Raw genomic sequence first — 12089 nt, forward strand, 5'->3', positions numbered from 1 at the left:
TTGTGGGCTTTTAAAAATTAGTGTTTCTGTTGAATTCTGATTATAAGCCATGGTGATCCAGTAAGATACATGGTGTTATTACAACTTTTTTTGAAGTTTGCTTTGTTACCTAGTATGTGATCAGTTTTTGAGAAGGTTCCATGAGGTGCTGAGAAGAAGGTATATTTTTTTTTATGTTTGGATGGAATGTTCTATAGATGTCTCAAAATCCCATTTGAGCCATAACATCTGTTTGTTCCTTTATTTCTCTGTTAAGTTTCTGTCTGGCTGACCTGGTCAGTGGTGATAAAGTCTCTCACTATTAGTTTTTGGGGTTTAATGTGTGGTTTAAGCTTTAGTAGTGTTTGTTTTGTTTTGTTTTTGTTTTAATATGATAGTACCCATGTATTTGAGGCACAGATGTTTAGTATTGAGATTTCCCCTTGATGGATTCTTCCTGTGACAAATATAAAATGTCTTCTTTTTCTCTTTTGATTGATTTTTGTTTCAAGTCTATTTTGTTACTTATTGGGATAGCTACACCAGCTTGTTTCTTAGGTTTTTTGATTGGAAAATATTTTCCCAACCTTTTACTCTGAGATAATGTCTGTCTTTGAGGTTGAGGTGTGTTTCTTGTATGCAGCAGAAGGAGGGATTCTGTTTTCATATCCAACAGTGAGTTGAATTCATTTATATTAAGGGATAGCAATATTATATTATGGGGTATTAATAGTAATCGCTAGTTCCTATTATTTTAGTTTTCCTTGTTGGTAATTTGTGTGTGTGTGTGTGTGTGTGTTTCCTTCTTTGGGATTTGCTGCTGTGAGATCATGTATTGTATGTTTTTTTGTGGATGTAGCTGACTTCCTGGCATTGGGGTTTTCCTTCTAGTGTTTGTGTAGGGCTGGGTTTGTGCCTTGGTTTCTTTTGTTAAATCTGGTTCTGTTATGGAATATCTTGTTTTCTACCCAACTTTTCCTCTGATTGGTGTAGGTGGGAATATGTCTCTGGTGATCAGTCTTCCAGGTGGCACTGGATCCAAGGGTCAGATGGTTCCTGCTTATGGTGGAGTCGGGGGCTACAGTTTCTGTCACCCTGGAGGTCGTTCTGCAGTTCCAGTGGTCATTCAGGCCAGCTTTCACAGAGATCACTTGGTTGGGCCTACTCCTAAGGAGGTCACTGCCTTAGGCCTGGTCCTGTGGAGGTTGCTGTCTCTGGACTGCTCACATGGAGATCACTGGCTAGGGCCTGGTCCTGCTTAGGTTGCTGGCTCAGGCTAGCACCCAGGGAATTCACTGGCTTGGGCCTTCTCCTGTGGATATCCCTGGGTAGTGCCTGGTACCATGGAGGTCCTGGCTCTGGCCTGATCCCACAGAAGTCACTGCCTTGGGCCTGCTCCTGAGGCATTTGCTCATATCTTTATTCTTGAAATAATCCCATTTTGATGAGAATTTTTCTCTTATGAAATTTTTGGCCTTTTATTATTTTGTTTTTGAATGACTAATATTCTTTGAGACTCTACAATAGTAAGGTAGCAATAGTTAATACTAATGCATCTGATATACATATGTACATATGTATGTTTCTGAAATGAAATTTCAACTGTCTCCTCAGAAATAAATGTTGGACATTTCAATTAATTGATATTCTTGTAAATTTTTGATTTTTCAATTGATCAAATAAGACCTGGTTTGTCTTTGCTTCCCCTTCATTGCACAGATCTTTATTAGCTATTCTGAGACCAATGACTAAGTCAGTTCCTTTGACCTGCTCTTTATTCCTTTCCACCTTCATCAGAATATTACTATATTTATTCAACTTTGGAAGAATTTTATGATAATATTTTATTATTTACTTTCTGATTCTATGTTGCATATTTTGATCTGAGATTTGGTGTTATAAAGTTGGTATGAAGAATCATTATTTACCTAGTAATTTTATCCGACTTTACCCTTTGGTATTTCAGTATTTGCCTTTTGACTGCTATGAATATAATGATGACATCTTTAGGGTTCACATTAAATAGTATATACATACATATACGTAGATAGACTTATAATTGTGTTCTTCTTTTATAGGAGAGTTCAAAAATACTGATGTTCCTTATATGTATGCCATAGAGGTAGAGGAAAGCACATCTGTGGAATGTGGCATAACATTTTCTCCTATAGAAGTAAGTTCTGTCTTCTGTTACGGTGTGGAATACAAGTGAGATTACAGATTCGCTATTTTAGGAATCTATTAGATATCACCTAAGTTTTGCTTTGAATTGGCATTATTCTAATTTGTGACTATATATAGCTATAACTTTGAATTAATATAATCAGTAGATATGTCTAATTCATGGTGAACTATGATTAGATTGTCTTTGCTGTACTTACTACAAAATTTGAAGTATGGTATGTGGTAAAGGAATGATAAGGTTCAACTAATGAGAAAACCACTTACATTCAAGCTACCTTGCGTTTTATAATTGTTTTTGAAGGTGATTTTTGGAATCATTATCTGGAATCCCCCAAAATGGTATGAGCAATTAAAAGATGTTGTTTCTATGATGCTTAGTTAATATTGTTCCCTTGATGCCCATGATTTTTTTAAACTGGAAAATCATTCAATACAAAAGAAAGAACCTTTATTAGAGTGTGACCATAAAAAAATGGGTATCTCTGGCTAAATTTAATAAGTTGTAGTATGCTTCTTTTCAGATTTCTGAAATATAAATGGTAAGGAGACTTTTATTTAAAATAATTTATTCTTATTTGCTTTGGTGTTTTGCCTTCACTTATGTTTGTGTGTGAATGTCAGATCTTGGAGTTGCAGACAGTTGTTAGCTACTATATGGGTGCTGGGAATTGAACCCAGGTCCTCTGGAAGAGCAATCAGTATGCTGTGTCATCTTTCCCGCCCTTGGGAGCTTCTTTTTGTTAATCATAGTGTAAGATTTATACATCAAAAGTCAAACAAAACAAATAAACAAGAAGCAGTATAGCTAAATTACTTGTACCAATAATTACAGGAAATGATTTACTAAGTGAATACTAAGTGAATGCAATACTAATTACCCCCGCCCCCCCATCTACCTTGACGTGTCTGCTGGTGTTGTCATTATATGTGTCATGTTTAGGCAGATATATTGTTTAGATATTATGAATGCAATTTGCTTTATGTCTAGAAACACGATTTAACAGCCATACAAGTTCTCTGACAATTAAAGTCTTCCTACCCCCCATATTCCCTCAGCCTTAGGTATTGTGGTAGCCTTGTAGATATACCAATTGTGAGAATGGTCACCCCATTGTCATTTATTCTCTGAATGTCTACAAGCTGTGGCTCATTTTAGTTGCCTACATCTGATGCAAAAAGAAGATTCTTTGATGAGGGGTAAACATTGTACTCATCTGTGAGTATAAGGATAAATATTTTAAATATAGTTAGACATTATATTGGCTTAGGAAAACGGCACTTGTAGGTTTGCTTCTAGATTTTATGACCTCTCTTGCCATGGGTACTAGTGTAGGTTTGCAATACCAGGCAGGAATTCCCTCCTATTAAACCTACCTTAAGTACAATTGGACAGCTGTTTGTTACCCCTTTAAAAATAGTGCCACTCTTGCATCATTGGGAATGTCAAACTGGTCTAGTCATTGTTGTGATTTTGTAGACTTTACCTCTGGGTGGGCCTCTTGATTACTTTTCTCCCCTTGCAGCTTTTATAGCATCTTTTCCTATTATGAGAGGTAGTCCTCAGGGAGGAGATGTCCAGCTCAGTTCCAGCTCCATTCCTCCAGGTTCTATGTCAAGTGTGCTCTGTCTTCAGCAATAGATTCTTACCTTCAAGTTATGGGAAGGAACCAAGGGCAATAACAATCACTTGCGTTATTTTGTGAGTGTCTTGGATAGCCCCTGACCAACAACTTGAGACGAGTTTCTCCTTATCTTGAATTAACTTTTCTTTCTTATATGGTTCTTAGAAGAAGCATTGTAGTCCCCCCTGCATGTGTGATGTTAATGTTTTCATTTGTATACTCACATTCATTTCTGTATATATACATACATACACACACACATATGTATTTTTAAATACACTTATAAAGCAGTTTCTTTATGACATTTTCAAACTTCCTACTTCCTAATATTAGTTAAGGGAGATCACTCATGGGGACTAGAGAGATGATCTGATCAGGAGTTTATAGTACTTATTGCTCTTGCTGAAGAAACCAATTCAGTTATTCTCAGCACACACATGGTGGCTCCTAAATATCTCTAATTCAAGTACTTGGGCATCCAACACACCCTCTGACTTCCATTGACACCCAACACACAGGTGATACGTATACATACATGCAGAATAAACATTCACACACATAAAAGGAAGATGACTCATTCAACCTGGAGTTCAATACGGGAAATGGCTATATTGATTTCCGTAGTAGCTATAGGTTTTCATTTTCAGCCGCAGTGCAAGAGTGTTCCCCTTGTTCATCTTTGCAGGCATGATCTGTCACTTAGCTATTTTGACAGATGTAAGATGGAATCTCAAAGTATTTGCATTTCATTGATGACTAAGGATTTTGAACTTTTCTTTGTGTTTCCTTTATTGAGAATTCTCTATTTAGATATGTACCACATTTTTAATTGGATTATTTGATTTTTTGATGTTTAGTTTTTGAGTTCTTTATATATTTTTTGGTTCTCTTTCAAATGTAGAGTTAGTAAAAATCATTTCCCCTTTTGCAGGCTGCTGCTTTGTTCAAATGTTAGTATCCTTCACCTTAGTGAAGCTTTTCAGTTTCGTAAGGTGCCTTTTGTAATTGGTGATATTACTGCCTGCACTATCAGTATTCTTTTAAATAAGTCTTCTCCTGTGCCAATACATTCAAGGCTGTTCCTTATTTTATCTTCTATTATGTTGAATGTTTCTGGTTTTATGTTGAGGTGTTTGATACATTTGGACTTCAGTTTGGAGCAGGGACACAAATATGTATCTAGTTGCGTTCTTCTGCAGGATGATATCAAGTTTGACCAGCATCATTTGTTGACAATGCTGACTTTTTATCAAGTGTGTATTTCTAACTTCTTTCTAAATACTCAGGTGTTCATGTGTGTGTGGATTTATGTCTAGGTATTCAGCTTAATCCTTTTTATCAACATGTATGTTTTACACTTTAGTTCTGTAGTCCAGCTTGAAATTGTAAATGGTGGGAAATCCATCAGTATTTTCTTTTACTGTTCAGTATTGTTTTAGCTGTCCTTGAGGTGTTATTTTTTTTATTTTTTATTTTTTTGCTTTGTTTTCTCATGTAGTTGTGAATTATGCTTTCAAGGTTCAAGGTTCATAAAGAATTGAGTTGGAATTTTGATGGGGGTTTATATTGAATCTGTGGATTGCTTTTGGTAGGATGTTATTTTTAATATTATAATTCTACTGATGGATAAGTGTGAGAGAGTTTTGTTCCATCTTCTGATATCTTCAGTTTCTTTCTTCAAAGACTTGAAGTTCTTATTGTACAGATCTTATGCTTGCTTAGAGTTACCCCTTGATATTTTTATTATTTGGGGCAATTGGGAAAAGTTTTGCTTCCCTGATTTCTCTTTCAGTCTATTTGCTATTTATATATAGGAAGGCTACTGATCTTTTGTTGAAATTGATCTTGTATCTAGCCACTTTGCTGAAGTTGTTTTTTAGATGTAGAATTTTTATGGTCATTTATGCGTATGATCACATCTTCTGCAAATAATACTTTGACTTATTGCTTCCCATTTTGTATTTCCTTGCTCTCATTCAGTTGTCTTATTGCTCTAGCTAAAATTTAAAATACTGTATTGTACTGAGAGTGTTGACAGCCTTGTCGTGTTCTTGATTTTAGTGAAATTGCTCTCCGTTTCCCTCCATTTAATCTGATGTTGGCTATAGCTTGTGGCAAAGTACTTTTATTCTTTTTAGGTATGATCTTTATGTACCTAATTTCTCCAGAACTTTTTTTCATGAAGATAGGGTGTTGTCAAAATCCTCTTCTGAATTTAATGAGATAATCATATGCTTTTTTTTATTTCAGTTTGTTGATATGGTAGATTATGTTTTTTGATTTTCATATATTGAACCATCCCAGCATTTCTGGGATGAAGCCTCTCTGATTATGGTGGATAATCTTTTTGATGCATCCTTGGATTTGGTTTCCAAGTGTTTGATTGAGTATTTTTGCATCTATGTTCTTAAGTGAAATTGTTCTGCAGTTCTCTTTCCTGGGCCTCTATATTGTTTGGGTATCGGAGAAACTGTGCCCTCATAAAATGAATTGGGCAATGTTCCTTCTGTTTCTATTTTGTGGAATAATTTGAGAAGTATTGGTATTATTTCTTCTTTGATGTCTGATAAAACTCTGTTCTAAAGACAACCTGATCTTTGCTTGTTTTTTGGGGGGGAAGGGAGGCTTTGAAAGAATGCTTGTTTTTCTCTAAGGTTTGTAGTTCTTTTTAAATTGTTTATCTATTCTTAGCTTAATTTTGGAAAGTAATACTTATGGAGAAAATTACCCAGTTTTTAAAAATTTTTAATTTGGTGGAGTATAGGCTTTTAAGTATGTCTTTATTTATGTCTGTATTTACTTGTTTTCTGTTGTTATGATCACCTTTTTATTTCTGATTTTAATTTTTATATTCTGCATTTTAATTATTTTAGATAAAGGCTTGTCTATCTTTTTAATTTTTTTCAAAGAATTTACTCTTTGTATCATTGATTCTTTGTGTTGTTTTTGTTTCTATTTTATTGATCTCAGCCCTCAATTTTATTATGTCTTGATGTTTGCACATCTTAGGTGTGCTTACTTAGTTTTGTCCTAGAATTTTTACTTGTGCTGTTAGGATGCTAGTTTGAGGTCTCACCACATTTTTTTTAGACACTTGGTGCTATGAAATTTTATCTTAATCTCACTTTCATTGTGTTTCATAAGTTTGGGTATGTTGTGTATTTGTTTTCATTGAATTCTACAAAGTCTTTAATTTCTTTATTTATCTCTTGACCCATTTTTTCATTCAGTAGAGAGTTTTTCAGTTTTGCTGATTTTGTAAACTTTCGGCTGTTTTGGTTGTTGTTAATAACCAGCTTTAATCTGTGGTGGTGTGATCGGATATAGGGAGTTATTTCTCTTTTCTTTTATCTGTTGAGACTTGATTCATACCTGAGTATATGGTCCATTTTGGAGAAAGTTCCATGATGTGCAGAGTGGATGGTATACTTTTGTGTGTGTGTGTTTGGGTGAAAGGTTCGGTAAATATCTTAGGTCCATTTGTTTTTTTTTTAATATTTATTTATATTTTATGTACATTGGTGTTTTGCCATGAGTGTTGGGTCTCCTAGAACTAGAATTACAGACAGTTGTGAGCTGCCATGTGGTTGCTGGGTATTGAACCCAGGTCTTAACCACTCTTAACCACTGAGCCATCTTCCCAGTCCCCAAGTCCATTTGGTTTTTAACATCTGTTATCTCTGGTATTTCTCTGTATAGTTCTTATTTGAATGATCTGTCCATTGTTAAGAGAGGGGTAATGAAGTCTCCCACTATTAGTTTCTGAGAGTCAAGAAGTGATTTGAGCTGCAGTAGTGTTTCTTTTACAAATTTGGGGCCCCATGTGTTTGGGGCATAGACGTTAAGTATTAAAATATCATCTTGGTGTATTTTTCATTTAATGGGTATGTAGTGTCCGTCTGTATCACTTTTTATCAATTGTGGTTTGAGGTTTATTTGCTTAGCTATTAAAATGTCTACAACAGCTTGATTCTTAGGTCCATTTTCTTGGAATATCCTTTTCCAGCCCTTTATCCTGAAGTAATATCTATTCGTGATGTTGAGGTGTTTTTCTTGGAAATAGCAGAATGTGGAATTCTGGTTTTGTATCTATCTTGTTAATCTCTGCCTTTTTTGGTGGGAGAGATTGAGTCCATTGATATTGTGAGATAGCAATGCCCAATGACTGCTGATTCTGTTTATTTTGCTGTTGGTGTTATTTGCACAGCTGCAGTGTGTGTGTTTGTGTGTGTGTGTGTTTACTAGTGTACGAGTACACACACACACACACACACACACACACACATACTTACCTTTTCTTGATGTTAGTGGTGTGAGATTATTTAATTCCTGTGATTTCATGTGTATAGTTAACCTCCATAATTTGGAATTTTCTTTTTAGCAGTTTCTGTATTGCTTCATTTGTACAGAGTTTATGTTTCAGTTTAACTTTATCATGGAATATCTTATGTTCTCCATCTGTGATGATTGAAAGCTTGCTTAGTATAGTCTTCTGGGCTGACCTCTGTGATTTCATAGAGTCTGCATAACATATATTTAGGCCCTTTTAGCTTTTCGAGCATTTATTGAGAGGTCAGTGCTTAACATGACAACAGGCGGGACAGTGTTTGCTTCCTTAAAGACTGTAGGCACCGGGAAACTGTCTGCTACCGCAACTGTCCCACCCTGACTCTCAGGTAGGGAGCCAGCAGTGGGGTGAGAGACCTAGGACCCATAGTCCCCTCACCCCCAGCCTTGTCTGCAGAAAGGCAGGGCCACAGCATGTTAGCACTCTCCACCCCCAGGACCTGCCATGGCTCTGTGACTCAGAGGCTGTGTCCCCACTTCAGGGTGTGAACCTGACTCTTCATTCAGTACCTGTTCTCTCACAGAGGGGGCTCTGATCATTCCAGCTGTGCTTGGAGGCTGTAGCCCCACTGCAGGCTGGGTACTTCATCTGCTGAACGGTGCAATGCTGTATTTTATTCCACTGCAATCAATCAATCAGTCAACTAATCAATCGGTCAACCAACCAGTTAATTCTTGCATCATCTGTAATTTCTCTGATTGCGGGTCCTGTGTTTGTGTTTGTTTAGGTTGTAGTGTACTCTTCTGACCTTGGGAAATAGAATAAACACTTTTAAGTCAAAAAGAATTTAAAATGATTTAAATGGTTAAAGACCGGAAAAAGAAAATGGAATAAAGAAAATCCAAATCGAGGGAACTCTGGAAATGAAAAATTTAGGAATGTAAATAAGAACTATAGTCACCAACAGAAGATAAGACAGGAAAAAGAGTATCAGGCACTGAAGACACAATAGAAGAAACACAAACAATGATCAAAGAAAAATGTTAATCTAAAAAATTCCTGACACAAACATACAGCAAAGCTTAAAAACGATGAAAAGATGAAACATAAGAATGGTAGGAAGGGAGCCATTTTAGGGTTTTTAAGAGACTTGATTCTAGAGGGGTTCCCAGGTCCAAGGAGAGGTCCCCAGATTGTTCCTTGGACAGCAGAGTAGAGGGTGCCTGAACCGGCCTTGTCCCATAGCCACACTGATGAATATCTTGCATATCGCCATAGAACCTTCATCTGGTTCCTATAATAGTAGAACATCTCTATGGAATAAATTTTCATCTTTGTTGCCTCTGATTCCCCTCATATGTGGATTTTTTTTTTGTTTTCCCTCTAACTTCTGATCCTCTTTCCCCTTGTCTTCTGATCCCACATTTCCATAATCTCTATTTATTATGCCCTAGAAATCATTTCATTCCATTGCATACAAAACCACACACATAGACACATGTGGACACAGGGATATAAACACGTTTATTAAGAGATTTGCTTTTTATCTTTGTTTTACTTTTTAATAGATTTTCTGGCACTTAGCATAGGCTTAGAAGTTAATATTTTCTGGAACTCTTTTTTGATTTGATTTTTCTAGGTTATCTTTGCTTAAAGATTCTGCTTCTTTGAATTCTGTGTTGTGTAAATATATCCCCTCACCAAGGTAGGCTTTCTCTGATTCCTAATCTCCTAATAAGTATTTTATTTCTTATGTAATATTTATATCCCCATAGAAGCCAATTTAGAACTTTAACCTCCCAGTTCCCTGTTTTTACATTTCCATAATCTATTGTTCTCTTGCCTGTGATTCAGATCCCATCTCCAGCTAATAGTAGGAAGATAGTCACAGTTCAAAACACTATTTGACTATATTTTACATTAAAATGCAAGTCCTATTGTATGCAGAAAAACCTTGAAAATGAAGTAATTGGCTTAAAATGATGCTTAGTTAGTCTAATGTTCCCACTGGTCCTTCATGAACAGATTCAACAACCACAGAATAAAGTATGCACGGAAAAATGTGCATCTGTAATGAAAATATACAGATATTATTTCTTGTCATTATTCCCTAAGCCATGTGTTTTAACAGTCATTTATATAGCATTAATATTATATTAAATTTCTTATCTAGTCTAGAATTAAAAGAGGTGGCAGGGTTGTTCAGTGTAAATGTGTTTGCTACCAGCTTGATGACCTGAATTGAATTCTTAGAGGTCACATGGTGGAAGAAGAAAACCAAGTCTCTCAATTTGTCCTGTGACTTCCACATAAGCATGGTGGCATGTACAAACTTCACATATGTACACACTATGTAAATAAATATAAAAATATTGAGGACTTTAGAGATGTCTGAGTGATTGTGGTGGTCTGAATGAAAACGGTCCCAATAGTCTCATAGTGTGTTGCACTATTAGGAGGTGTGGTCTTGGTGGAGAAAGTGTGTCACTGTGGAGTTGGGCTTTGAGGTCTTATATATGCTCAAGCTACACCTACCCAGTGTCACTCTTTCTTTATGTTGCCTGCTGATCGAGGTGTAGAATTCTCCAGCACCATAATTACCCCCATGCTGCCATGTGTCTCATCATGTTGGTGATGGAAAACTAAATCTATGAAACTGTAAACCAGCACATATTAAATGCTTTTCTTTACTGGGGTTGCTCTGGTCATGATGTCTCTACTAACCCTAAGACAGTGATTAAGAGCTCCTTTGCTCTTGCAGAAAACCCAGGTTCAGTTGGAAGCACCCATATGCTGACTCACAGCCATCCATCATTATAGGTCCAGGGATTCAAATGCCTTATTCTGACTCTGAGGGCACTAGACATACATATTGTATATATTCATATATGCAATCAAAGAAACTCTTCTTTAAAAATTAAAAACTATGAAAATGTATATGACGATTTTGCAAGTTGAATTTTGCAAGTTATTTGTATATGGAATTTGAATGTGCATCCTCTCATTTTGCAGTTCACATTTAGTAATGGGGAAATTGTAAATTATGTTTAAAGCCATGTTTTATGGATGCAAAGGTTTGACTGTCACTCATGTTTTGGCATATAGTATAGAATGTTGATTTATTTTAATTTGCAAATGGAAAACAGCAGATCAGTCAGAAGATGAAAAAGAGAAGAAAGAAAATGTAACTAGTCTCTGAAGTCTAGATAAGAAGTCTCCAAAGAAATAAGATGAAACACATTTTCTGTTGTATTTTTTCTTTATGAGTGGAATATGAAAGCAAATTATATCTGTATATCTTTAGTCAGTTTACTCCTTGATGTCTATTTTCAGGTAGTATTGCAGAAATAGATTATCATGGAAATGAGTGTTTTGAAACAGTCATTAAAATAAGACATGTTTCTGCTTTTTATGCATCCCAATTCTGTAATGAGAACAGATGCGACATAAGCTTCCATAGCAGGATATAGAATTGACAGTGATAATGGTCAGATAAATAAAATAAAATAAAAATGTAAACCCAGTCTTTTACATAACTAGAAGAATGTGAATCTCCAGATCTGAAAGGTTGCCCTTTATATGAGATTAATATTCATTTTATTTAAAATCAAGCGGTTGCATGAACTCTTAGTACGGTATAGAACTAGATATGATCTTGGGACCTTTCTTTTTTACATCTCCAAGTTTAAAATAAGTGTTTCTCTTGATTTCTTTCTACTGTTCACCTCTAGAAACTTATTAAGGGAATATTGAACAGTAGATTGTGTGTCTGTATATTGTGAGTGTGCAAACATCTTTAGTCCCATTTAGTATTGTTATTTTTGTTTAAGCAGTTATGTAGGTGAGAAATGAAACCTTCTGCAATTTCCACCCTTTTTAAATTTATATTTATTTATTTGTAGTGGGTTTCGTTTGTGAATGTCAGATAACAAGTTGCAGAAGTCAGTTTTCTACTGCCACTATGTGGGTCCTGGCGATTGAACTCAGGTCATCAGGCTTGTCAGCAAGCATCATTA

At 35.6% G+C, this 12089-nt stretch overlaps 1 protein-coding gene across 1 annotated transcript in view; it reads left to right on the top strand.

Moving 5' to 3' along the window:
• The window catches only part of Cfap47 (cilia and flagella associated protein 47), a 274541-nt gene that overhangs the window by 61592 nt on the left and 200860 nt on the right, over positions 1 to 12089 (top strand). Inside the window, exon 21 of the mRNA XM_048427634.3 lies at positions 2058 to 2152. Within this exon, the coding sequence (XP_048283591.3) occupies positions 2058 to 2152 (95 nt within the window). The remainder of the gene's footprint in view (positions 1 to 2057; positions 2153 to 12089) is intronic.

Source organism: Myodes glareolus, chromosome X (assembly GCF_982192425.1).
Source record: "Myodes glareolus chromosome X, mMyoGla1.1, whole genome shotgun sequence".
In the NCBI taxonomy this organism is placed as follows: domain Eukaryota; kingdom Metazoa; phylum Chordata; class Mammalia; order Rodentia; family Cricetidae; genus Myodes; species Myodes glareolus.